Source organism: Hipposideros armiger, unplaced genomic scaffold (assembly GCF_001890085.2).
Source record: "Hipposideros armiger isolate ML-2016 unplaced genomic scaffold, ASM189008v1 scaffold_788, whole genome shotgun sequence".
In the NCBI taxonomy this organism is placed as follows: domain Eukaryota; kingdom Metazoa; phylum Chordata; class Mammalia; order Chiroptera; family Hipposideridae; genus Hipposideros; species Hipposideros armiger.
The window spans coordinates 167,366-194,931 of NW_017732138.1; the positions used below are offsets into that span (position 1 = coordinate 167,366).

General features: G+C 45.1%; 1 protein-coding gene across 11 annotated transcripts in view; it reads left to right on the forward strand.

Annotated features, from left to right (window-relative positions):
* NCK2 (NCK adaptor protein 2) overlaps positions 1 to 27,566 on the forward strand; it is a 142,310-nt gene that overhangs the window by 106,846 nt on the left and 7,898 nt on the right. For all 11 annotated transcript variants that reach the window (XM_019628420.1, XM_019628427.1, XM_019628422.1 and 8 more), the window contains one exon: positions 13,247 to 13,968. In XM_019628420.1, the coding sequence (XP_019483965.1) occupies positions 13,247 to 13,968 (722 nt within the window). The remainder of the gene's footprint in view (positions 1 to 13,246; positions 13,969 to 27,566) is intronic.

Consider the following 27,566-nt stretch of genomic DNA (forward strand, 5'->3'; position numbering starts at 1 on the left):
AATCCCCTCTAAGCCACGTCATTCCCTGCTGAGTGACCTTTGAAAGCAATAACCAAAGGCTTTGAAATAGGGATGCAAACATTATGTGGGGATCAGCATGGTGTAATAGGGTATGTTCGGATCCGAAGCGGGACCCTGGCCAGACATTATTTCATCTGGCAGGATATAAAGAGAAGATAAGGTTTTAGTCCCTGACTCTCTGAAGCTTGTGATGTAACTGGGAAACTGACACAGGCACAGATAAGCAGTCCTCTAACAATGGCATTGTCCCTGTCTGTCCCCTTTGGAAACTGGGGCTGGATTGTGCAGTTTAGGCCTCTCTCCTTTCCTCCAGGAAGCCACACAACATAGCGGGTAGGAAGGGGACTCTGGGGCCTCAGCCCACCCACACTGAAAGCCAGGCTTGGCCACATACTAGCTGAGTGGCTTTGGACAAGCTATTGAACTCTACGCCTCAACTGCATCACCTGTAAAACGGGATAAGTGATTACTTGTCTCATGAAATTGTTGAGAATGAATGAAGTTGTCCATGTAAAAACTACTCTGGACTGTGTTGAGACTTGTGAGAGGAGGCGGGCTTCACTGAGGGAGGAGAATAAGTGAAGATACAGGCTGGAAGCCATGGGTGTGTTCAGAGAGCCAGCCGACTAGAGTGGAGGCGAGTGCTGGGGGGTCCTGAGTGATTGGGGTACAGCTCACTGTGAAGGCCCTGAACACTAGGCCTGATGGCATTTGAGCAGGGAACACCCAAAGATAACCCAACATGATGGACAGAAGAGGTGACCGTCAGGGTGTATGGTGGGTGTCCTGATGCTGGTCGTCAGAAAGGGACTGGAGATGGCCAATCTGTCAGCAGGCGGCTGGGACGAGACCTCAGAGTGACCCAAGGGTGACGTCATAAGTCCTGAGCTCAGCACTGGGAATGAGAGGTGATGGAGAGGAGAGGGATTTTGAAGGAAAACCCCAGGATCTGTGCTGACTGGGTATGGGACAGCTAGAAGTCTTAGTCACAAATGACTCAGGTTTTGAGCATGAGCGAGTGACCAGCAGACTGACTAAGAGCATTAGGGAAGCAGGAAAAGAAACTGGAACGTGAGGACAAGACCTGTTTGCGTTCCAGCACAATTCAGCGAGAACATTCATTGGGGTGCTTCGGGCATGCACCTCAACTTTAGGCGACACAAAATTCAGATTTTTGTCATAATGTACTAACTGTTTTTAAGTGAATTGTAGTTTTTGGACCTCTGCACAAGTAATTTTCTCTAGGGCCCACAGTAGAGACGTGAGATTTCTAAGCAGCTTGTTACCTAGCTCAGCTAACCTTTTGGTCTTTGTGTTGTCCTGAGGACTGGTCTCAGGCCTTCTTTTTTGAAGAAGTCCACTTTTGAGAGCTGTCACCACAGCCTTCCTCTGGCAGGAAGGTCACGGGAGGCCCTGTGACAGCCAGTGCTCAGGGGTCCACAGGCTCCCCCAGAGAACATTCCCTGAGGAAAAGCGTGTCACCCCATACCCCAAAGCTAAACAAAAGCTAATGCAGCAGAAAAATTCTAACCGAGGCACCCAAATTGATTTTATATATATTTTTCCAGAGTGGACAGTAATAATGGTTTCTCTCTGAGTGCCTAATTTGTGCCAGATACTGTGCTAGGTTCCTGCATACATTTTTGTTTAATCTAAGCATTAACCCGAAGAGGGACATAATAATGTCCTCATTTTCATGTGAAAAAAATTGAGACTTCAGAAGTTAAACGATGTGCCCACGACACACAGGAATTGATGGGGTTGAAATGCACACCAGGTCGGCCCAACCTCAGTCTCTGTTACCGTTGATCAGTTTCGGGAATTGGGGATTCAGATGGGGGCACTGATATCAGGAATTCAGCCACGCCCTGACGTCTTTGGCACGCCTGTTTCGGCTTTCTGCAAGCCTTGCTGTCGTCCCTGGAACGCCAGGGGACCACCCCCTTCAGTGAGCATTGTTTGTTCCCGGGCCCCGAGGGAGTCACTTATTAATAACTTTGCCTGGTGCCTTCATGTTGAGGTGAGCAGGTGCCATTAATTAAAATGACTCAGAAGCTGAATGGCCCAGGAACATATCTCCTTTTTTGTAAATTGATTTTTGTATTGGCAGCACTTCTATCAGCAGCAACCATGTCCTGTGGCTGCTGCATACACAATATTTCAGCCGTCTCTGCCATTCAGGGCTTCTTTGTGTGACACAGATTTCTGTACACAGCCATTCCTCTGAATTGTTATCTCTGAAATGCCTGGGTTTTTTATAGCTATTCATTTCAGACAGGCATACTTACTTAAAAAAAAAAAAGAATATAAAAAAACAAATCACCTTGAAGTCATCACTCAGAAATACTCAGTGTGTTTCTAATCATTTGTGTGTTTGCTCAGTTTGCATACATGCATAATGAAAATCACGTTGCGTAGGTGACTTCTTGCTGCTTTCAATACTGGCTGTCACTGGGCAGGTCGTTCAGAAAATACCCAGCTCTTCCTACAGGTGCCCGACCCACACATGCTGGAGAGGAGACTTAGCGAGCAAGCTTGCATATGCTTCACGGCGTTCTGTGTAGTCTATAAACCATGTCAGGGGAGAGGCTGATTCTCTATGGGGCATTTGTCTGAGAAGTAGTTTGGGTTCCTGGGTTGAATGTTCCTCAGAAAAAGAAAGTTACTGTTTAATCTCCCTGCATGCCGCTTAAACAAACTTCCTAAACTGAAGTCACTCCCTAAGTGACCGGTTCTTCATTTCAAAAATATCCAAAGCCAAACCATTCCCCATGCAAAGTGTGTATGTAACTCAGTGTGATTTTAAACTTACAACTTCAACAACAAATTATCGTTTGTTCACTGCACTAAAACAGGGAACCTGGGTCCTCAGAATTACATTTAACACTTCAGGTTTACCTATTCAGTCTGTTATATAGTCTACCTTTGTATGAACATGAATTGCATATCATGTATCATAATTTGAATTCTTTGAATTCCGTCTTGTGAGACTGTTTACAGTAGAAATGACCTGCCCAATGTATTGCCCACATATTATGGAATCTCAACAGTAATCCTGGTGCCAGCCCCCTAAAATAAATTTGGATTTATTTTTTATATATCATAAGCTTCCAAGTATTTAGAGCCAAAAATGTAAAACATCGCAACAACAGATTAGTGGGAAGATAATTAGAAAATAGAGACAGATTGTTAAAAGGAATGCTAATGGGAGAAAAGCCAGGAGAGACTGTGGGAAATGAAGAGGGTGTGCACCCTTAGAAAACAAAGGACGGCAGGTATGCAGTTCTACGTGAGTGCGTGGAACCAAACCGCTCTGCCCACTGGTCCGCGTGGCACACCTCATGTCCTGAGGAAGGACACAGACATCAGATAAGGTATCCCAGCAACTAGCATCTTGGTTGTTTCTTATTAAAATGATCATACCTCAGGTTTCTAAAGAGCATAGAAAACACCCTTTCCTAACGAAAGAGTCACTCAAGTGGGAGCCTTCCGTTTCAGAATAGAGAAACATAAACTCAAAATGCCTAGGAATTAAAGTAAAATCTTCTTGCCATGTTTCTGACTGTGTTTCCCCATATGGCATGCTTTCTTTTTTAGACCCTATCCATATGCCTAGAATGTTCCTTTTCTCTAGTACAGTTTTGGGTCTGTCCCCTGGGGGCAGGCGTGTGCTGGGATGCTTACAGCTGAGACCCCAGATTTCTTAAGGCCAGCACTGGCACCTCCTTTTCATGCCTCCTCTCCCTCTGAGCCCCGTGCCTGGTGCTCACTGCTATCTGGACGGGAGGGCAGGTGGCATCTGCAGGGCTCCTGCCTGACCCATGTTGGGTCGGGATCTAAGTCAGGGCCTTAGCCATCGTGGAGTGGGCTGGGTATTTCTCGGCGCATCAGCCTATGTTCACTCAAGTCCTCTTTTGTCTAGAGCACGGTCCCCCTGATAAGCCCCTCTAAACTGCTGCTCTTCCTCTTCAGAACTCGTCACTGCCCTTCTCCGCTTCTGAGCTTGCATTCTGTGAATGCCCCAGGCTGTCCCCAGGGGTTCTCACAGCCAGAGAAGCCACCTGAGGGCAGCTCTTTCTAAGATTGTAAGGCTGGGGCCGCTTGTCTTTCCTCATGGCTGTCGTGTGGCGGCTGTGTGCGAGGAAGCTGGCTTGATTTTGCCTTTGATTGTGTGACTTGGAAAATTTATAAATGGGTGTTTAGAAGTACAGCACAAATTACTAGTGAAACTGTAGCTGTTCTTATGCTACTAATTTGACTAAATCTATGTTTCACCTAATGTGCTACGAAAAACAGTATAGTGACAAAAGTTGGCTATGAGCATCAAAAAGGACCACTTGTCCCCTTGTGGTTCTTCTATTTTTTTTCACAGCTTAGTATGGGCAATTAAGTTTAAAAAGTGAATCCATTCAATAGTTTCAGCTATCTACAGAATTCTAAAATACTGGAAAGGGCCCTGGAGGTAACTTCTCCAAGGTTGCAAGGATTCTTCACAGCAAAGCCAGGAGGGAGCCTCTGAGCCCCAGGCTGGGTGCTGTCCACAAAGCCACAGATGAGAGACAAGGGGCCGGAGGCAGGCGTCAAGTGCCGGGCCTCCCCTGGAGCACTGGCAGGGAATGAGCGCGCAGCCTCCGTGGGACCGGCGTCTTAGTGAGCGGGTGTTTGCCTTGTTGGAAGCAGCATGTGATCCTGCAAGCCTTTCTGCCTGTCCTTATTTGGAAAATGGGGCTCTTTTCTGACTCCCAGCGTGAAAGCCCATTTTGCATTATCGAGCCTCCTCTCTGTGACTATCCATAGAGCCCTTCATGTCTTAGCTGCTCCTGGCCCAGAGAGCAGGAGGGAGGGGAGACCTGCCCCCCAGGTGCATGCATTTGAGGGACAAAACAGATATGTGCACATCTCTGTTGAGAAAACCCCACCTGTTCTTGTCTCCATTGATTCTGCCTTTGTCCTCAACCGGAAGGAAAACAATCAGGTGATATAATAATACCAATAAACACAATGATCGGAAGGAAAACAATCAGGTGATATAATAATACCAATAAACACAATGACAGCGATCGTTTGGGATCTTGCTGTGTACTAGACGCCGCACTCAGTGTGTTCCTCAGTTATTGGACCCTCATAAAAGCCCCACAGGTGCCACCAATATCCTTATATTGAAAATGAAGGAACTGAGAAATAGAGATGTTTTAGAATTTAGAAGGTCCAAAGCTAGTAGGCACAGAAGCTGGGCTTTGAATGTGGTCTGAGAAAGTTGGCTGGAGTATGTATGGTTCAGTTTTCTTTGCCAACCACTTGCCACCTGCATGAATGTGCTGTTCCTTTCTTCATTTTGCGTTATTGGTCACACTTTATTTAACTTCAGTATGGTCTTGAAAAGATGCATGCATGCTGGACTCGGATTGACACATTAACTAGGATTACAGAATGTCATCTCTAATCCTTGCCACATCTCGTACACCCTTTTGCATATTCAAAAATTCTTGTGCTGATGGATCTGGGTGTATGTGTTAAGAGATTCTGAATATGTATTGTTAATTAAAATGTTTAATTTAAATTTTAAAAAAATTCTTTTCATTGGCATCTGTGTTACCATTTGACTTTCATATTTGATAGAAAAATCCTAGACTTCTAAGCCATTTTATTCAGGCTTAAATATTCGGTCATGTTATTTGCCTGCCTACTCACAGATGATGGTTCTTTCTTGTGACCAAGGATACAAATTCCAGTTCAGAGTCCTGGACACGTGGACCCATGTGATTGTAGGCCCTGTGCACCTGACACCCCTTCCTCCGAGCTGGCTCCTGGTAGGTCCGCACACTGGAAAAGGGGCCATCTGGGCATAGGGATGGTGACTGGTCCCTTTGTCTCTCCCTTGACTGGCAACCCCTCCCTGGTCAGAATGAGTTTGCCGCAGGGATGGCAGCTCCTTCCACCCTGTGAGTCTGTCCTGTGAGCCTCCTTCCTCCTCCCTTCCTGGACCCCCCTCCCTCCCCTGTACTTGGGAATTTTGTATGGCACACAGCAGAGTGCCTCATTACAGGGGAAGGTGAACACCAAAGGTGCACATGCCTAGGAATAATAAAAGTCTCCTCCATTCATTCCAGTTTGGGGGTGAGCAGAGAGGGGGTTGGGTCAGGGACTAGTTTGCCCCCGAACCTCTAGACACAGCCCAGCTAGAGCAGTGTCTTCCCACCCTGGCCACTGGCCTTTGGGCATGTGAGTGCCCAGCGCATAGTAGGGTCCCGCCTCACAGTTTTGTTGAAAGGTGGAAGGAAGGAAGGGCCGTGCGGAGGGCTTGGCGTGGCGTGTACTTGGGAGGTTTGCTAATTGCGATACCCATCTGCTCCTGAGTAATCTGTCAACACTCATGGCATTATAGGTGCGTGTCATGGGAGAGATCAGTCCGGAAGGACAGAGGAGTACATATGAAATAGTAGTGGTGAGATAGGAAGTAAGGTTTATTAACTGAGCAAACATTTATTGAATGCCAGGCCCTGAGGCCACACAATGACTAACTGGTCTTTTTCACGGAGATAAATACAGCACGGTGAGGCTGATGCAGAAATGGAGGTGGGCGAGTGCTAGGAGGCTGTGTGGGAGAAAAGCTGAGTTTCTCATGATGAGTGCCATCACGTTCTTTCAGTGCCGTTCACGGAGCTTAGTGCTGAACAGACCTTTGGAGTTGACCCTTGTTTTACTGTGAGGGAAAGGCCCACAGTGAGTTAGTTACTGGCGGACGCCAGAATCCTGCCCATGAGCCCATGGTGTTTGCCTGTGGGCCATATTGCCTGCAGTCTGGTCAGGGAGATGCAGATGGACTAAGTTTTTGGAAAAAGACATTGGTTTCCATTTTTTAAAAAGCTAGGCTTAACCTACTAGAGGAAGCAAGGTTCCAGGCCCAACTTTATGCTCAGCCTACTTTGTTTCTAGCACATCCTGGCTGTCAAAAGGACATATTCTCCCCTCTTGGTGTCAGGACCTTACAGAGTGTGGATGGAACCGTTGTGGCCCCAACAGCAACAACAGTAAGGCTGGGAATTTCGGTGAGTGAAGTTGGTGCCTGAAGAGAGACATGGAAGACCCAGAAAGCTGCCACAGGCTACATTTAGTCCTTTGTCTTGGAAGTGGTTAGGAACTTAGTATTTCTTCTGTAAAGCATATCCAGTTGCTAATGGTGAGTCCATGGTGCCAGGTAAAGAGTATTCTCTACCAATGGGACACTAGCAAGAGAGTTGACAGGCTTTTTGCTTTGCCCAACACAGTTCTACCAGCCTTGACTGGACATGTCTTTGCTGCAGCGTGGCCCTGCCTTCCAGCCCCACATCCCATTCTGTAGTGTGGCCTCAAGGCGTCTGTCGCATCTTACTCACAGCCTGTGTCACCTGTTTTCTCTACCACACACACATCCTCATCCATTCATGCCCAACTGTTAGTAACATGTTTGAGCCTCTGATGACAAAAGGAATAGATGTGAATTGATCCTTGAGTCCATTTTGACCTGGATCTGGCCTTGTGTCCACTCCCTTAAGGGCCCTTGAGGTGTCTCTGACAACCATGCCAAAGGTGCTGGCCACAGTGAATTCATTTGGGCCCATCCCTAGTCCAATCGGATAGCCCCCAGAAAATTGAGGTTAGACTATATTGGTCCATTAGGCCTAGTGTCAGTCGCCACCCAGTGTCACAGATTTCTTATTATGGCTCTTGCAGTAAATATTTTAAATTCAAGATTCTCTGGGTTTAAAAAGCATGTACACCAGCCCAGCAGTTAGTCATAACATGGTGGTGATGTCTGTCCCTCTACCATCACCTCACCCTCAGTCCCACACCCAAAGCTCGGTGCTCCCAAACTATGACTATGTTCTTTTCAACTTACCCAAATACAAATAGTCCCCTCACCCCCCACCATAACCGAGGTTTTGCCTTCCACAGTTTACCTGGAGTCAAATGCTGTCCAAAAATATTAAATGGAAAGTTTTAGAAATAAACAATTCATAAGTTTTAAATTGTGCCCTGTTCTGAGTAGTGGGATGAAATCTCGTGCTGTCCAGCTCCCTTTCACTGGGACGTGAATCATCTACGCTGCACACGCTACCCATCCATTGGTCTCAGTTATTAGATCTGTTCTCTTGGTATCTCAGTATTGTCTTCAGGTAACCCTTATTTTACTTCATAATGACCCACATAACTTTTATTAGAGTATATTGTTAAAATTGGTCTATTTTAGTATTAGTTATTGTCACTAACCTCTTACTGTGCCTGATGTATAAATTAAACTTTATCATAGGTATGTATATATAGGAAAAAACATAATTTGTATAGGGTTCGGTACTATCCAGGGTTTCAGGCATCTGCAGGGCGTCTTGGAACATATCCCCTGCAGATAAGGGGGGGTGACTGCACCACTTTCCTAAGTGGGAATGAAGTTTGGCGTATTTAAGGAGGTGGAATGGGAGAGGAGGTGTGAGAGTTGGGAAAATGTAGTTTTATTTGTTTACTTTTTTTAGAGCTCTCAATTGAAGTGACAGAAAGTCAACTCAAAAGTAGATAAAGCCAGGGCCGGCCGAGTGGTGCGATGGTTAAGAACTGGCTTGGGACGCCAGAGGGCCCCGGTTCGGATCCCACATATGAGGGCCAGTGACACTGCCCTCCACAGCTAAGATGCTGAACAACAGCTCAACCTGGAGCTGGGCTGCCGTGAGTCGCCGTGAGTCGCTGGCGACAGAGTAGGCTGCAGCCCCTGTGACAATGGGTTGCCATGGACTACCGTATGTAGCTAGCAGCCAGCGTGAGCAGCTAGTAGCCGCAGTGAGCAGCCATCCAGAAGCCAGCGACTGATCTGCCTCGCCCGGGAAGAGCGCAATGATGGTGCCAACTTGGGCCAGTGAAGCAACGTCCTCCACAACTAGACTGAAGAACAAAACGACAGCAACTTGTCTGTTCCCCTTCCCCCAATTCCCCAGCACTGTTCCCATCCCCCCAATTCCCCAATTAAAAAAAAATTTTTTTTTAAAAACAAAACAAAACTGGTTTATGTACAGATCTGATTAGTAACAAAAATAAAATGGCTTTTCCATAGATCTCCTAAAACTTGGGTACGTTGTCTAAATGAATTTGGCTTGACTATATTTCAGAACTATCGAATTTGACATTTGTCTTAAATCTCCAGAATTCCAGCTGGAAGATAACACATATTTTAAAATTCGTCTGTTATAATATCCCTTTATCTTAAAATGAGTAAATAAAAATTTTTTATTTTAAAATCACTTATATAAATAATGTATGACATTCAAACTTTTATTGGAACTCAATCTTTAATATATGTAATTTTATTCAAGAAAGTTAAAATCTGCTTATTTCATTTATCAATGAAAATGCAATTCAGGATCAGAGATTTGATAGCTTGATGCCAAAAAATTGTCACAAAAGCTGAAAAGTGTACAGGCATAACACGGAGATACTGTGGGTTTGGTTCTAAAGCACCCCAATAAAGCGAACATCACAATAAAGCAAGTTGTAATCTTCTTGCTGGTGGAGGGTCTTGCCTTCAGTTTGTAAAAACACAGCAGCTACGAAGCGCAATAAAACAAGGTATTCCTATAGTTTACTTTTAAATCCAGCTCAGCTATTTGCCACTTAAAATTCTGCTGTCTGTTCACGGAGTAAGAAATACCATTCCTGATGACACACATTATTTTTTATTATTACTACTGAATGCAAATACAGCTCATTGCACAAATTGTGGCCGGTCTTTAACATGACAGCTATTGTGGTGGCTCCATCAGGGAGCTTGTTCACATCCTCTCTTGGCCACAAACCTGGCCCATTCCAGGCAGCTCCGTGTTCAGGAGTCTGCGTCCTTGCTGATCAGCCTCGCTGCTGAGCAGCCTGGAGACCTGGGGCAAGTGCTCAGCCTCTCCAAGACTTTCACCCATCTCACCTGTGGAGCACATTGTCCAGAACCCTCCAGCCCAGGACCCCTGGGAGAACAGAGAGAGCACTGGAGTTCCTGGAGTAGGGGCAGACATGTTGACGGGAGGTGGATGTGGGTTCCTCTGCCCCACTGGGTCTCCTGGGCAGCACATGCAGGGGACCCAGGCCCACTCGGCACAGCAATAGCATAAAACAGAGCAAGCCAATCTCTAAGATTTCTCCTAGATCTTAAATGCCACAATTTTATGATTATAGATTTGAGGAAGCTGACATGTTTTCAGAGCCTCATCTGCAATATAAAAGTTAAAATCTTGGTCACTTCTGAGCACATGCCATGTGAGACAGTGTCTTACTTTTTAAAAAAAAAAGTGATTTCCATTCCTTCCTTGTCCTTTTTCTTTTTTCTTCATGCAGAGCTGTTGCAGTTTATGCATTATTGAGCAAGCTGTAGAGAAAGCCATCACTTTGTGAAAAACTGTTACTTACCGTCACCTACTATGGCATGTCAGCAATTGGAAAGGCTTTCTAATGGTCACATTCTAGATATTCTCAGTTCATAATATGATTTATCCAAAGCACACTGCAGCCAAAGCTCCAACTGAAGGCTCAAACACCAAGAAAATTCTGTGCAGTTGGATTTTATGATTAACTCAAGAACTGAAAGAAAAGCATATCATTGGAAGTTGTCCCAAATCTTGCAAAAACACACTACTAGTACTGCCCTGGGCCTCACTAAGTCTGACGTGGCAGGGACTGGAACCTCCTGCTGTCCTGCACTGTCCTGGCTCCCGGGGGCCTGAGAGAGGAGAAGGTATAGGTGAAGGCAGCAGCCAGGCTACACAGGAATTCCTGATTGTGCCAGAGTGGGCAGGCCTCAGGGAAAGAGCTGGAAATTGTGTTCTTCCAAAATTGGGTGCAAAGAGGGGGTGAGTACAAGCTAGTCAGTGAGGGCTTCTGCTCTGCCAAATTTTGGTTAGTGTTTACTTATAGTAGATAAAGTTGGCCTGAGACTTTGCAAAATGGGTGTGAGGATTTGCTTCTCCTTTTGGGAAAATATATAAAATTGTAAGAGAAAAAAATTCACCTGATCCTTGTTAAAAACACACATCGGAGTTCAAGTATGTTTTTTAAAAAATTACTGGAGAAGTAGGTGGTATGACTTTAATGAAAGAAGAAGAAACAGGATCGGCCGAGTGGCTCAGTTGGTTAAGAGTTGGCTTAAGAGCGTGAGCTCTGAGCAACAGGGCCGCCAGTTAGATTCCCACATGGGCCAGTGACGCCGCGCCTGAGCTCAGCTGCTGCTGAACTGCCAACAGGTGGCAGGATGACTCAGCTGGTGAGAGCACATGCTCCTAACAACAAGGCTGCCTGTTCGATGGTGGGCTATGCCCGCCGGCAACTAAGACTGAACTCGGCACCTTGAGCTGAGCTGTCGCCCAGATGGCTCAGTGGATGGAACGTGCACTCTTTTTTTTTTTTTTTTTTTAAATCTGAGCCATCCTGCCACCTGTTGGCAGCTCAGCGGCAGCTCAGCTCGGGCCGGGCATTGAACTGCTGTTGCTCAGAGCTCAAACTCTTGAATGAGCTCTTAACCAACTGAGCCACTCAGCCGGCCCAAGAGCATGCACTCTTAACAATAAAGTTGCTGGTTTGACTCCTGCATGGGATGGTAGCTATGCCCACCCGCAACTAAGATTGTAACACAGCACCTTGAACTTCAAGGCCACTAGCTGCCGATGGGCAGCCAGATGGTGACTGGCACCCTCCACAACTAAGATTGAAGAACAACAACTTGGCTGGTCCCCCTCCCCAATTCCCCAACACTGTTCCCCTCCCCTAATTCCCCAATTTAAAAAAAAAGAAGGAGAAACAAAGCAGAAGGTGTGTAGGAAAAATAAACACACGGAAAAAGTGGGGGCAATGGGATTCCCACACCGCCTCTTTCCTTGAATGGTAATGAATTTGCCTTCAAATCAGAGAGATTGCTTGGAGCCTGGACACCGCGGGGCCGTCTGGGCTTGGGCTCCCATGCATGCTGTCCTCTCTCAGCCTTGGATGCACTACTGTCCTGTGAGACGCACATGACCCACACCACCTGTTCTCCATTCAGGACACTCCCTTTGAGAGCTCAGACTGTGACATGGCAGTGGTCACATGGCTTCACGGTTACTCGTGATACATTTCTTATCCCAATTCTTTGAACCTCAGCCCCACTTCCACCTGGAGTCACAGGGGCCATTTTCATTGCTGGGAATCTGAGGAAGCTTCATCACTGTTTTGGAGGGCCAGTCAGGTGGGTGAAGACAGAGATTTGACACCCCAATTCAGAGACCTGGCTGCATTTCCCATAGAAATCATGTTACAAATGATGATTCATGTGCCATAGAAACCATGCTGCATACCAGCCTCTAACGGAACTGTATTCTTGACTGTTATTTTTATTGGGAACACAAGTCTGTGCCACGTCACTGACCGGGTGTGTTGGGCCCGTTCCCTGATCTCTCTCAGCCTCCGTTTCCCCATCTGCAGAAATTGGGGGATGTCCATGTTGTCACAGGACTGTTGTGAGGGTTCAGGTAATGTAGATGTCTGTAAGGTCAGCTTCCTCCCTATTCCCAGATGCCTTTTCTTGAATTTCACTGCCTTAGACTTAATGTAGCAGCTATTTTTTTCTGATTCACTGATCACAACCTGTTGTGGCAAGTGAGTCTGCTGTTTTGAAAGAACTGCAGGAAGAGAAGAAAGAAGGCTGTTGGTTTCTGCCCACTGTAGCCACTCTGCTGCCAGGCAGCCGTGGGAGGGCAGGAGTGTCCCAGGAGTAGAGGGGGAGGTGGGCTGGCCTGGGAGCAGGGCAGGGGGTTACTGGGGGGCTGCTTGCCGGAGACCTGCCCCGACTTAAAGCAGGTCTTTTGAGTTCATTTAGTCCACTTCCTGCCCAATAAAGACTGGGAAGACATTTTGTCTGTGCTTTTTTACCTTATTTTTCTCTCTGAGGGGCACAAGAATTCTCTAATCATTTCAGAAGGAAACTAACTTGCCACTATTTTATCTTTTGTGCTGTGCTGGCATTTTTTTAGAGTAAATGAGAGAGGTCAGTTTTAGTAACTAAGCTTTGAGTCACTTCTCCACTACACAGCACAGCCAGCAACAGTTTACTTTTCTGATGGTGACATAGTTTGTAACCAGGGTGGATTTGTCTCCCTTGTATTTTATGGGCAGGGAGGTGGCGTCAGGATCTTTATGATGCCCCGTGGCCGGTGCCCACTGAGCCCTTGCTGTGTCTCCACAGGCCTCGGCAAGACCAAGAGGAAGACCAGCGCGCGGGACGCGTCCCCAACGCCCAGCACGGACGCTGAGTACCCCGCCAACGGGGGCGGCGCCGACCGCATCTACGACCTCAACATCCCGGCCTTCGTCAAGTTCGCCTATGTGGCCGAAAGGGAAGATGAGCTGTCCCTGGTGAAGGGGTCACGTGTCACCGTCATGGAAAAGTGCAGCGATGGCTGGTGGCGCGGCAGCTACAATGGGCAGATCGGCTGGTTCCCCTCCAACTATGTCCTGGAGGAGGTGGACGAGGCGGCAGCCGAGTCCCCTAGCTTCCTGAGCCTGCGGAAGGGCGCGTCCCTGAGCAACGGCCAGGGCGCCCGCATCCTGCACGTGGTCCAGACGCTGTACCCCTTCAGCTCTGTCACTGAGGAGGAGCTCAACTTCGAGAAGGGAGAGACCATGGAGGTGATCGAGAAGCCCGAGAATGACCCGGAGTGGTGGAAATGCAAAAACGCCCGGGGGCAGGTCGGCCTTGTCCCCAAAAACTACGTGGTGGTCCTCAGCGACGGGCCTGCCCTGCCCCCATCGCAGGTCCCGCAGATCAGCTACCCGGGACCCGCAGGCAGCGGGCGCTTCGCGGGCAGAGAGTGGTACTACGGGAACGTGACGCGCCACCAGGCCGAGTGCGCCCTCAACGAGCGGGGCCGCGAGGGCGACTTCCTCATTAGGGACAGCGAGTCCTCGGTAAGTGCCTTTGGGTCGTGAGGTCTGCCCGACACCCGGGAGGCTCCAGGAGCCAACAGTAAATGTGAGTGTGTGGATGTGTGTGTATTGCACAACATGGCTGTCATGTACCATCCCATTTCAGTGTGTGTGAATACACTGGAAATAGCAAAAGAATACTTGGGGCTCATGTTAAGATAGATAAATATGATTGGTCTGTATCACCCGTGTAAGGTGCAGTTCTGTAGTATACCTAAGATGGCTTTCAGTATAGTGAGCTTTCAGTGTAGTGACTCGTCTGCCCACATTTGGCACTTATTCCCCAGGAGAGAGATTCTTGCAGATAGAGGGTAAGTCAAATGCTTTTAGTTCCTGAAGGTTGTTTTGCCTTTTTACTAAGATTCCCCATTTTCAATTCTATAGACTTAAACATCATTTTCTCTCCTGGTTTCCCATTCTGTTCATGACCCCGGAGGCCCCATTGGTTGACTTTGTTTCCACGGTGGGTCCCAGGCATGTCAACTAGTCTCGGTGAGATAAGCACCAGGTTTCTGACAGCCTTTCGTTGGTTGGTTGGTTTTTCTTTTTAAACCCTATAATACTATATAATCCTAAGGTCATCTGTGCCGCAGGCAGCACCACTGAGTTCATCTCTGAAAAGCTTTTAAAGCCCTTATGAACAGAATTGAAAAGAAAATGGCAGTTCTTGAGAGAGACGAGTTTGTGTGTGTGAACTGAATCAGAGGTATGAGGCCACTTGGCTTGCAGCAGACTCTCCATTTGCAGTAGACACATTTGGGGTCTGTATTTCTGGTATGTCCTGAGCCTGTCTGGAAGAACTGGGCCAGTATCACACGAGGTAGCCTGTGCATGTGTGTATTATACAAATACCCAGCCGATTTTGTAGGTCTTTTTGCAAATACTCCTTCCATATAGTGAGACAACCCCCATGATCCAAAAAGCAAGAGTTTTATAGATAGAGTTCATTGTACTTACATTGTATTGGTTCCAGCAAACTTCAGTGTAATTTTTTATGTGCAAACTGTATGACCAATAAGTATGTACTGTGTCTGTAATTGTCCTCTGAAAAGGTTGATGCCACAGTAAGTGAGTACATATTCAAGACCCATGACGATTGATCTGTGAGGAAGGAAGGAAGGCCACAGAAATGTTTTTCCCCTCCAGAGACTCGAGAGGCAGCTGTGAGCTGTACTTCTTTGCGGCAGGAGGACCTCGCCCCATGGTGGTGGAAACCAGACCCAGTTAAGGGTGTCGGCAGCTCGTGGAGTTAGCGGCTGTCTTAGATGTGCTTGGGTGAGCTCGAACGTTAACTACATCTGAAATCTGAAATCCGATCCAAGATTTTTTTATCCAGCTGCCAGAGTTTATCATTTCTAGCAAGACATCACATTAGATTGTTCTCAGACGTAAAGCCTTGTGCATAGCTTCCTTCAGATCATGTTGGAGGCTTTAAGAGAATTAAATATGGCAGCACTTTTAACTCTTCTGAGTGGAAATTTAGAGGAAGCACTGGAAAACCAATTACAATATAAAGTGATTGGCCCAGAGCACTTAAGGGATAAATATAATTCAGAATCAAAGTATAATCTTGATTTAGAAATTTTGAGTTTAAAGAGACTTCTTAGAAGGGAAAGGGGCCGAAGCACCCCCACAGTGTGGCAATGTTAGTCCCGTTCATCGTGCCTTCTGTCTAGGACTTGAGGAGAAGGTCCTCAGAGGGAAGATGAGAACAGTGTCCCCAGGCTGCCGGCCTTGGGGAGGACCTATTGCGTTTCCATGGGACGAGCACATACAGAAAGTCCTCACCATCTGAGCTCGGAGACAAATCCTTCTGGAAAGGGAGGGGTACTTGCATTATGTAGGTTCCATCGCAGAACTTGAATACACTTCAGTGTCTTGTTTTTCTCACATTGTTAGAGAATAAGCTAACTTTCTAAATAATTGAAAAATTGTTTACATTTTATTTCAACCATTTTTATGGGAGCCTCTTCAGAGTTTTTGCATTCTGTCTTAAATGAGAAAGCCAAGCTACCCTAATAGTGTGCCTGGGCCTTTGATTCAAGGGGTATGGGGACAGAAAGGGGTTCACTGGGACTTGCGTCAGCTCTGCACCCACGGTGGCATCATTGGTCTGAAGACTGCCATGTGGCCTAATGGTGTGCAGGGCTGCTTGTCCTGATGGACCTTGCTGTGACATGTGACGTTTTTGCTGTCAAGATGCCTGCATTGTGCCAAAGGGACGCTGCAAGAGGCTCTAAGGCATGCCGTTGCTTTTCTCCTGACAGCAGAACCAGGCCAGGTAGGCTGCTTTGCTTGCTCATAACCATGTCTGTTCTCAGCCGTCATCTGTGGCTGTTGAGGAATTGTCCAGATGGACAAATGGACAGTTTCATCACCTATGCCTTTTCCGCTGTCCGCTGCCTCTGCCTCAGCCTCTGGCCATCCTCTTCCCATCTCCTCTCCTCTTCTCCTTTGTCTTTTTTCCTGTTCATTTTGTCATTTCTAAGATGAAAGCCTGGATCTCAAAGTCCCCACCAGGCCAGTGTGAGGACTGAGGTTCATAATCTAACAGCGCATTGCAGTGTATGGGGGGGACAGAGAGGTTTTGGATGGGTTCAGCATTCCTGCATGGGACGCACCTACATCTTTATTTAGTTTCCTTTTTCTTGCTTGCAGTCTTTGGGCCTGGGACTTTCCTTTGATTGAGGTTGCCATAGGACACCTGACTTCTAAATAAGCACAGTAGCTTTTTTAGAGTCGGTCTTCAAGGTGTATGTCATTTTTAAAGATTCCCTGAGTGATTCCAATATAAATAAGCTAGACTTTTGCTTGCCGGTATTTGCATTTAAAAATATTTAATATATTTCTGTTGTGAAGAATAAAAATAGAACTCTGAGTCCTAGGAAATCTGTGCTTTTGGGGAGAGATGTGCACATTTTGGAAAAACAAATAAAAACATTGCTGCATCCTGTGATATGCACTGTCAGTGAGGTGCTGGGTATTTCAGGTATCTGCTATCAGTGAAAGAAGGGACCAGCCACAAGGTCGTGCCGTGGCTCCTCGTGTCCGGATCTCAGTCCTGACTGTTTGGTTCTTTCTTCCATCTTCTCTCTCTTCCTCCCTTGCTCTCCTATCTCATCTGTAATTGTCAGCTAAAAACAAACAAACAAATCATTTTTTATTCTCCATATTTAATTATCATATCTCCACCTGCTAATCCATAGTTCACTAAACCTAGAAAATTGAAAATTCCTAGCTGCCCTCTGTATGCGCATCATAATCCTTTCATATTTGTTCACACCTATTTCATGGGTATGGTTAGAAGGCTGTACTTACAATTAAGAATAACCAGTAACTAGAATTCTGGCAAGCTATGTAAATTGTCACCATTTTATTTTTCAGTTGGTGCATCTCCCATTTTTGAAAATGTTTTTCAGAAAGTGATAGGCTACAGTGAGGATGAGGTCTGTAAAAGGTGACTAGCTGTGTGGCATCAGCCTGTAGTTTAGAAAGCCATTTTCCTCTATAAGACTTTAAAGAGTCCAAAGACATCACCTTTTCCCCAATATGTATGTCCCACAGTAGTATTTAGATACAAAATGTTTGTCATCAACACATTCTTTCTGATAGAGAAACACTGTTTTGCCAAAGGTAATTTAATGCATATAGTTTTCACACTAATAGTTGTGTTTCATTCCTTGCTGTTTTTGTTAACCTATTAAAATTATTTGATCTGGAAGGAACAGAATGAATGATTAGCATAGTTCCTTGCTATATTTCTCAAACTATATTCATTATAGAAATCATAATTTTTAACCGAAACTCTGTTTTCAGGCAATTTTTTCATTCTTTCTCTTCAGATCAGTGATGGTCAAACTGTAAAGTGCATCAAACTCTCCTTGAGGGCTTGTCAAAATAGAGATTTCTGGGTCCCACTTGCAAAGTTCCTGATTCAGGAGGTCTGGGGCCCCAAGAATTTGCCTTTCTAGCACATTCCTTGATGATGCTGATGCTGCTAATCTAAGGACCACACTTGGAAAACCCCTGATCCCTATGATGCAATCATACTGGATTTATACATGTTAACAGCAGTTATTTAAACTCCATAGCTACAGAATATTACATTTCCAAGCATTACAAACATGCTTAACAGTGAAAATTATAACTATCATCAAATTTCCATTTATGCAGAACTGTTAGGTTTTGTTGAGTGGAGTTCATCTCACAAAGTGTTTTCTTTGAGTTTATTTTTTAGCTCTTTAGAGCTTGGTAACAAACCAGCTGCCTTCCTCTGTTTCTGGTAGAGAACAGGAAAGATCAGTTGTCAGCAGAGTGAGGCAGCTCAGAAGACGGGGGCAGACGGAGTGCGTCTCTTCCTGCCATGATGCGCTCACAGCTCCCTAAATCCATGCTTGGGCACCATGATTTCTAGACGTTTCCGCATAAATGGGTTAATGTTCAGTAAAAGTGTAGGTGATGGTGAGCATCTTTCCAGTTGCAAAACTAAGTTGTTTTTAATGGTCAGGCTTGTTGCTCAGTGCGTAATGGAAGTTTTAAGCCCAGATTTTGATAATATTTCTAACTTTAAGCATATCTAATTCTTAACACCTGGAAGACTTAAATGGTGTTTAGTGTGGGCCCCTGTCTGTGAGTTCACTGCTCATCACCTGAGTCATTTCCTGATTCCCAGATGTCTCACTGCCTTAGCAACTCCAGCGTCTTCTCCCTGGCTAGCCCCTCAATACTTGCCTTTAAAATCAAACAAACAAAAACCCCACACCATCTACTGGGACCTGTGAGAAGAAGACAAGAGTCTTATTTAAAGGTAGTTCTTAAAATATAATGAGTCACACGCAAACCTGCTCAGGATGTCATTTGTAATTTCTTTCGGGTCCCAAGGAGGACTTCTGAACCTTGCCCTTGGCCTCATTTAAAGGGTGGACCCTGGTTCTTCCCAGTTAAGTGTGTGCTTACTGTGGAGCTCCTGTGTTATCACAGCTTGCCGATGATAGCGAGTGTGCCTAGCGGGCAAAGAATAGCTGCCCTTTCAGTAATACACAAGGCACTTGAGAAGCTTGGAATTTCAGCCTCAAAACCATCATTTATCGTGAAGGGCTTTAGATAGAGTTCTTTCTCTGTTAGAAATAAAAGAAAGTAAATATAGATTTTTCACTGCTGTATGAACGTAGAGCTAAACCTTTTATAAGCCGAAATGGCATAAAGCAAAGAAACAATTACCATAAATTTATATGGAAAAGTTATTGAGCATTCCCAGACCCAAACAATGACCTACAAATAACACATAAAACCTAAAATAACACTAACATATGGTAAAAGCAGGAATGATATGATAAATACACTGCCTATGTAAAGTAGAAATAATGTATACACAGTGTAGTTTCACTTATTAAAAAGAGTGGCTGATGTCTCCTTCCATATAGGATAATAGAACCCCACGCTTTGTGCACCCATCAGTCCACACAAGCAGTAGACTTTCCATTTTACCCATGACTGGATGCTAACTAGAGGAGACAGACTTTGATACTAGCGGAACCAACAGTACCAGCGGCAGCTTTCAACATTCTTTGTCTCTGTGTGTAAACAGTACAAATGGTGGATGCAGGCAAGTTCAGTGGACGCACAATGTCTTTACTTCATTCACCACAATCCAAACACTTACCTCCATCCAATTTTACGCTAAGTACAAGACCCTGCGAGCTCTCTCTCAGACTTTTCTGGCACCCTAGGACACAGCTTGTAATGGATGCACATGGAGATAAAGCACAGGTGCTCCAGACAGATCAGAACTCTGGGGCGGGATGCTGAGAGGCTGACTGTGGTTCCGGGAAGTGGTTGGTGGGGCCACTGGTTGCTCAGGATGCCACGGCCTTTGTAATACTCATTACAGAACAGGCGCTGAACACTATTTTCGCTTTTTTTCATAAAAGTAAAAATCCTCTTCAGTTTTCTTTCAGTTACTGAAAACAGGTATCGATAGAGGTCTTTCTTAAAGTGAAGTGGTGCAATGTGAACTTTTGAAAAGCGAGGGACACCTGTTGTATTAAGTCCATTCTGGGGGGCAGGGAGATCAATGTAGAAAGCAGAACAGAGAGCAGTCTGTTACCTAAAACTCACTGAACTCATGACATGTTGACGAGGCAGGTACAGGATAGCAAAGTGGCTTAGGCAGCGCACTGTGGTGGTGAAGCTGCGGGTGGCAGGCTCGATCCCGCTGTCTCACCCATAGTAGCTCAGTGGCTTCTCTGTTGGTGGTGCCTTGCATCTCTCTAGGTCCCAGTGTTCAATGTCCTTTCCCTCTGTACACCTGTGTACCTGCCATCAGGTTCTTAGACTGGGCTCTTTCTTCCTCCACACATTCACTCAGGTGTAGAGAAGTCTAGAATACAGCTCCCCTCCGCTGCTCCACCTCACCCACCTGTCTAATGTGCACACATTCATCGAGTTTCATTCTACCCACCTTTACTTCTGGGAAGCCTCGCCTGACCCGCAGCCTGGGCCACTTATGCTCTCCCACTAGCTCCTAGGTCACAGAAGTCATTTATTTATGCTCAAGTGTAATCCCCTCTGAACGTGGCCAGGCTACCCCCTTGAAAGACCAGATCAGCCGGGAGAGTGCATATTGTGTCATCATGTTGGTCGTTGAATCCCTGGCACCTCGGTGCAACTCTGAGAATATTCCTCACATGAACTGCTATGTGAACTCTCCAGGATGTGAGTATAGATTCCGTGTGGGAGCAGCAGGCACCCGAAGCAGAGTGCTGGGAGCCCCAGATCGGCGCTGCCCGGAGCTGGGCAAATGCTCTCCTTAGCTCGGGTCAGTCACGGTGGCCTCTGGCTTACACTGCTGCCACCGGGGGTCCGACACCCTGCCTTCAGGCCTGCACACACAATAGGGAGATAAATGGGCTTCCTGTAACCACTGGCGACTGAAGAACAACTGTTTCAAACGCAAAAGAAAATATGTCAAAGTCAATAATCTGTTCATAATAGTATTCAGAAATAGTTTCATAAAAATCCCTTTGGTCACCAGCTACCTTTTATCTAAATATGTATATTGTTCTCATGTAAAATTGGTAGTACCTGTTAGAAATGCTTTTCCCCCAAAATATTTAAAGCTGTAATGGAAATGTTTTAAAACTGGGTCAAATAAGTTTTTAGCAGTTAATAACGTATTAGAAAGGCTTATGTGGCTAACACATGTGTAAACTTCTGTTTTTTTGGGTTTTTTACTCTACTTGATTTCCTTTCAGCTGTGGCTATAGAAATAACTGTGAATATGTTTGTTTTCTATGTTGAGACCTCACTTTGGTTTATAGAAGAAATAAAAGTTAGACTTAGCTCCTAGTAATCTGATGATCATTCCACTAAATTAGCAACGAGGGAAATCATAGAAATTGTTAGGATCTTTTTGAACTGTTTTTTGTTATTGTTTTATTTTTAACAACACACACACACACACACACACACACACACACACACACACACACACACACACAGAGTGAGGAGGGAGAAGCTGCAGGCCCCCAGCAGGCAGGCGTGCACACACACTGGTGTTCTCTGCCGTTTTCTGAGCCAGTGAAGAGAGCACCGTTGTCATCTCCAGCCTTCAGGACAGTGGAGTGAGAGACGTTGAGGAACCTGAACAAATGAAAGAATGTCTAAATTCGGCTCTGGTTGACACTGGGTAAACATTTCTTGTATGTGGGCAAGTGCTTGGAAGGCAAGCTCACATCTCTTCTCTCCTAAACGGAGAGCCCTAGACCCCTGCAAGGGGTCTTACCAGGTGTCCTTTGAAAATACAATCAGTAATATTGTGAGTATTTTTTAGGGGGCCAGATGGACTTACGTCTTGTTAGGGAGACCACTTCATAGTTGGTGTAGAGGCCTGACCACCACACTGTATTTCTGAACCGATGTTGAATAATATTGTATGTCAAATATAATTATATACACATATAGTCACGGGACGTGGAGTAGAGTGTGGTAATGGAGTCAATGGAATTGTAATAGATAAGTATGATATCGGGGATAGGAGGGAAGTAGATGGGGAGGGGAGTTTCTGTATGAAGGGTGAAAAAGGATAACTATTGCATTGTTCTGTACACCTGAAACTAACAATAAAAAAAAGAAAAAGAAACAAAAGAAAACAGTTCCTTTACAACTTATAGAAGGAATTCTGCAAGAAATGTTTACATGTTGGTTTCAGGATGTGTGCAAGGAAAGCACTTGGCCAACCGAGATGGGGTTTCTAAGGTATCTTACTCATAATACCATTATTACAATATCATGGAGGCCCAGCGGGTGTACCGGCCAGAGCCAGTTAGTATCATTGTAGCATTTTGGGAAGGTCAAGAAGAAAAGTGGTTCATAGAAGCATATAAAGTTCAGAGATCACTGTTGCCTCACCCCCGGCCAGAGAGGAGCAAACATTTTTGGTTCAGGAGCCATCTGAGCCCTTTCCAACTGCTACAATGCCGTCCAAGAAAAGCCACGTGTTGCCTGTATCTGAAGAAAATGAGTTCTTTTATACCACCACTGTGCGCTCACTAGGAGGCGCTGTGCTGGAGTTTTGCTCCCTCCCCCCTCCTCTAACATCCCCTGCTGCCCTCACTTCTGCTGGAAGTTGGCTTCATGGCAGGAAGAGCAGGCGTCCTTACCCATCCTGATACCTAATTTCCTATATCATGATTCTAGTGCTTCCACCAGAATTTCACAGATCTTTTTAGACTAACACATAAACTTTTTATAAAAACTATTTTATGTGGCAATATATATATAACATAAAATGTGCTATTTTAATCGTTTTTAAGTATAAGTTCAGTGGCATTAAGTACCTTCACATTGTTATAAAACTATCACCACCACCCATCTCTAGAACTTGTTCATTTTCCCTAATTAAAGAATTCTACACCCATTAAATACTAACTCCAGTTTCCCGTTTTCCCCAGCCCCTGGCAACTTTCTACTTTTTGTCTCTGAATTTGGCTACTCTAAGTACCTCATATGTCTGGGAATCATACAGTATTTTTCCTTTGGTGTCTGACTTAATTTCATGTAGCATAATATCCTCAAGGTTCATCCATATTGTAGGCTATGTTAGAATTTGCTTCCTTTTTAAGCTGAAGGATAATCAATCCGTTGTATGTATAGACCACATACAGTTGTTTATCCGTTCTGCTGTTGATGGCACTTGAGTTGCTTCCACATTTGGGCTATTTTGAATAATGCTGCTGTGAACGTGGGTGGACGAGGATCTAAGACCTTGCCTTCAGTTCTTTCAGACATGTGCCCAGCCGTGGAGTTGTTGGTTCGTATGGTGATTCATTGTTTCATTTTTTTGAGGACTTGCCATCTGATTTCCACAGCGGCTGCGCCGTTTTACATTCCCACTGGCAGTGCACAAGGGTCCCAATGTCTCCACATTCTCACCAATGCTTATTGTTTTCTGTTTTCTTTTTTAGTTTTCATAATAACCGTCCTAATGGGTGCAAAGTGTTAGATCTCATTGTGGGTTTGATTTGCATCGGCATGTAACCTTTTCATCTCAGCTTCACTTTTTGCTTGCTTGGGGATGTTTTTATGGTCCTATTACTAAGTAGTTCCTTAACATGGCCTCAGTAGCTTGGCAAGAGCGGCAGAGAGTAATAAAGTAGAGTTACCTCCATTGAGTTTACGACAAAGAAAACAGTTCTTTGTAAATGGGGTCAGTGGGCAGCGCCCACTCGTGGAATTGTACGCACACTGGGCTGGTCACCCCCTTCTTCCTTACGACATTCTGTTTCACCCTTTTGAAAGTTCCACTATGTTACAGCCACTGGAAATACAGCACAATCAACCATAGGTGGTTCTGCAAAAAAAATGGGAGAACACCCATGCAAACTTTTCTTCAGCCTCCGTGGCATGGCCTTAATTCTCAGTGCAGTTCCTGGACCAGCAACATCAGCATCACCAGAGAACTTGTTTGAAATGCAGGTTATCAGGCCCCACCCCAGGCCTGCTGAACCTGAATCTTTGGGGCAGAGCTCTGCCCTCGGTTTGAACAAACCCTCTGAGTGATTCTGATGCTCAAATTGGAGAACCACTGAAATGTAGCATTTGAACAGCGCTGTGTTATATGGTAAAATTCTGACTTGAATATCTTTATTGATTGGTCACGTCAGGCCTGACATGGTGAAAAGACAAAGAATGACAAGGATAGTGTTCTAAAAGTTTCTCCTCTGAAGTATTTACTTTAGGAAATGTATTTTGGGAAGCAGGGAGAGAGAAACACACACACACCAACTAACTTGAAATGGACAATAAACACTCTGTTATTCAAAGATTAGGTAGATAGGACTTTGAGGGCTGTTCTGTGGTTGATGATTGATTTTTCTTCCTTTATGTAAATAAGTTTGCCTCTAACACTAATGAGAATGATAACATGTGATCATGTCACCTGTGGATTGGCATTAGATCTATGGAGCAAATATTTCAGAGTTACATTTATAGGAAAATAGAAAATGCAGGTGAAAAGATAATCTGAAGTGAAAACAAACAGTAGTATCAATTCACAGCTAGTGGCATAAGTATAAACAGTGAGGCTATTTTTTTTTTAATTGGGGAATTGGGGGAGGGGAACAGTGCTGGGGTATTGGGGGAAGGGGAACAGACAAGTTGCTGTTCTTTTGTTCTTCAGTCTAGTTGTGGAGAACGTTGCTTCACTGGCTCATGTTGGTATTATAATTGCACTCTTCACAGGTGAGGCAGATCGGTTGCCCGCCACTGGACTTATGGCCGCTCTGGGCAGCTCATGCCTGCTGCTGGCCACACACAGTAGCTTATTGGCAGCCCACTGTAGCAGGGGCTGCAGCCTAGCCATCACTGGCGACTCATGGCAGCCCAGCTCCAGGTTGAGCTGTTGTTCACCATCTTAGCTGTAGAGGGCAGTGTCACTGGCCCTCATGTGGGATCCGAACCGGAGCCCTGCTGCTCAGAGCTGGCGCCCCAAGCCAGCTCTTAACCAACGCGCCAGTCGACCAGCCCCAGTGAGGCTATTTTGATTAAAAGAAGGCAACATTGACAACTAGAGAGGATGATCTAATAGAGTGATAAAACTCAAAGGTAGCTTTTCAGAGATAAGAACAGAGAGACTGTTGATCAGTGGAATACAGTTTGCCTCTGACCCATTGGTTCTCAGATTGTTTAGGTGAAGGAAATACTACTCTGGACAAAAAAATGCCGTCCTTAAATAAGTATTATAACAAAGACAGAAAAATATCCATTTACCAAACTAAAAGGGAAGAATGACACAGCTTTTGATAAGAAACCAACAAGGTGACCTCTCTTTGGGGATAGAGTGTTAGATAAACATATAAATTGATGCTGGAAGAGCAGTGTGACCAGAAATAGGTCCAGAGTTCACCTGTGTGGCTTGGTGAGCCACATAAAGGGAATTTCTACTGTCATCTTTCCATAAAATCTAAAGTAAAACATAAGTAGCAGTTTTAAGGTTATTAAAGGACCGGGAGTGCCCAGGAGCAAGTTTCCTCCCTCCCCTGTTATTTCTTCAGAGCCATGTGCTTAAAAGAAAATCATATTAATACTTAACCTATCAGGGATGGATGGAGGAAGAAATGAAGGACATTACAAACTGTTCTTGGCATCCATTTTTTTTTCCATAAAGGAGAGAAATATTTGACCAGGGCATCTGTTTTATAAAAATACATAGTATCACAGAGGATAGTCTTTGGTTGTCTTTTCTAAAAGTACTCACTTATGAGCAGAAACTGCAAAGAGGTGAGATGTAAGAATTACCGAAAGGAGCGCACAGTGGGAGCGATGCTCAGAATTGGAAATTGGTTAAGTCACTGCATCTATTGGCGCCTACTCTGATCCCAGTGGGGAGATGTGGTTACATCAGGTTCCTATACTTTCAGGGATAGTATTCAAATAGGAGACCTAAAACTTAAACAAAAATAATGATAATATAATAAAAACTATGAGAATAGAAGTCATTCCTAAGAGGAATAGTCAGAGAAGGCGATAGCAGAAAGAAGTAACCAGATGTTAGAAGACTTGAAAAGTTAGCACAGTATTTGGCAAAGAGAAATTATACCGAATAAGTATAGTGTTTGGAAAAGGTAAAAGTAGGCAAATTTGGAAGGTGTGGGGAAGCACAGAGATAAGAATTGAAGCAGGTGTGGGGTGGGGGGAATAGAAGGCAGATGTTTTAAAACTGAAAAGAAGGTACCGGACTGAGTCTAGTTAGATTTTAGTCCAGCTAAAGTTTTAACAACTGTGGTTCCTGTAGCGGCTTAAATTGATGTCCACAAGTTCTTTGATTCCCCCTCCCTCACCCCCTCTTCAAAGGTAGAGCCTGGTCGCCTCCCCATCAGCAGGGATTGTACTTGGTGACTCACTACTGATGAATTGAGTGTGGTGGAAGTCATGAGGGCTGACTTCCAAGACTGGATCTAAAAGGCACGTGGCTTTGTTGTCTCCAGGACCACTTGATCTGTGGGGGGCCAGCTGCTATGTTATGAAGGCTCTCCAGCAGCCCCACGGAGGGGCTCATCAGACTCGGAATAGGCCCGAGTGGGTCACCTGAGCGAACCAACGTAGAAGCAGGTCCTATAGCCCCAGCTGAACCTTTGGATGACAGCAGCCCCAGACCATGGCATGACTACAGACAGCCGAGTAGAGTTGGATGGTTCCAACTCAGGGTTTAAGGCCCTCCCAAATGCCTGAGCCACAGAAATTGTAACTATAAATGTTTGTTTGTTGTTTAAGCCACGGAGTTTTAGGGTGATGTGTTATACAGCAGTAGACAAATAGTACAGTACCCCGTATAGGAAACAGGACTAGAATGCGAAAGGCGACAGTGGGAAGTGAAAATTAAAGTTCAAGAGACCCTGCTTTACCATTTTTTTTGTTTAGCGAGAGCTCAAGCAAGTAGCTATCATATTGGTAGTGTTCCTTTGCCTCTGCTATAAACCAGGAGGAGGCCTCTGAGATACAACAGGGCAGAGAGAGGGCTGTATAGTGCTTCTCAGCCATCCCTTTGCCAGTGAGCTCAGCAGCCATCCATTGAGTGCTTGTTGTCTGTCAGGCCTGGCTTTCCTCCTGGTTATATAACAAGGACATGCAAATGAGCCTATGCCCCAAGAGGTTAGAGCCTCATTGGAGAGACAGACATAAACAAGTAATGGTGACAGTGTGATCTTGAGTGAAGCAAAGGATCTGAACCTCTTCTAGTTAGTTTGGAAAGTATGTATTTTCTAGAGATTTTAATGGAAAGAGATCTTTTTAAAAATTGAGGAGATGCCATTGCTGTCTTTATAAAGTTTCATAAAAAGAACTTAAAGAGGGGCCACTCAATGACAGTGTTTGCTTAATATCCCCCAAAGTTATACTTCTGACATGACCATAGTTTATTAAACTGTCCCAATCGCTTTCCAGTTTCAGAAATTAATCTCTATTTTGCAGTTGTGAAGATTGAAGCAGACTGCTCTTGGGAAGTTTGTCCAAGGTATCAAAGCTAGTAAGTGAAGGAGCCAGAATATGAGCCCAGGCAGCTTGGTTCCAGAGCCAGTACCACC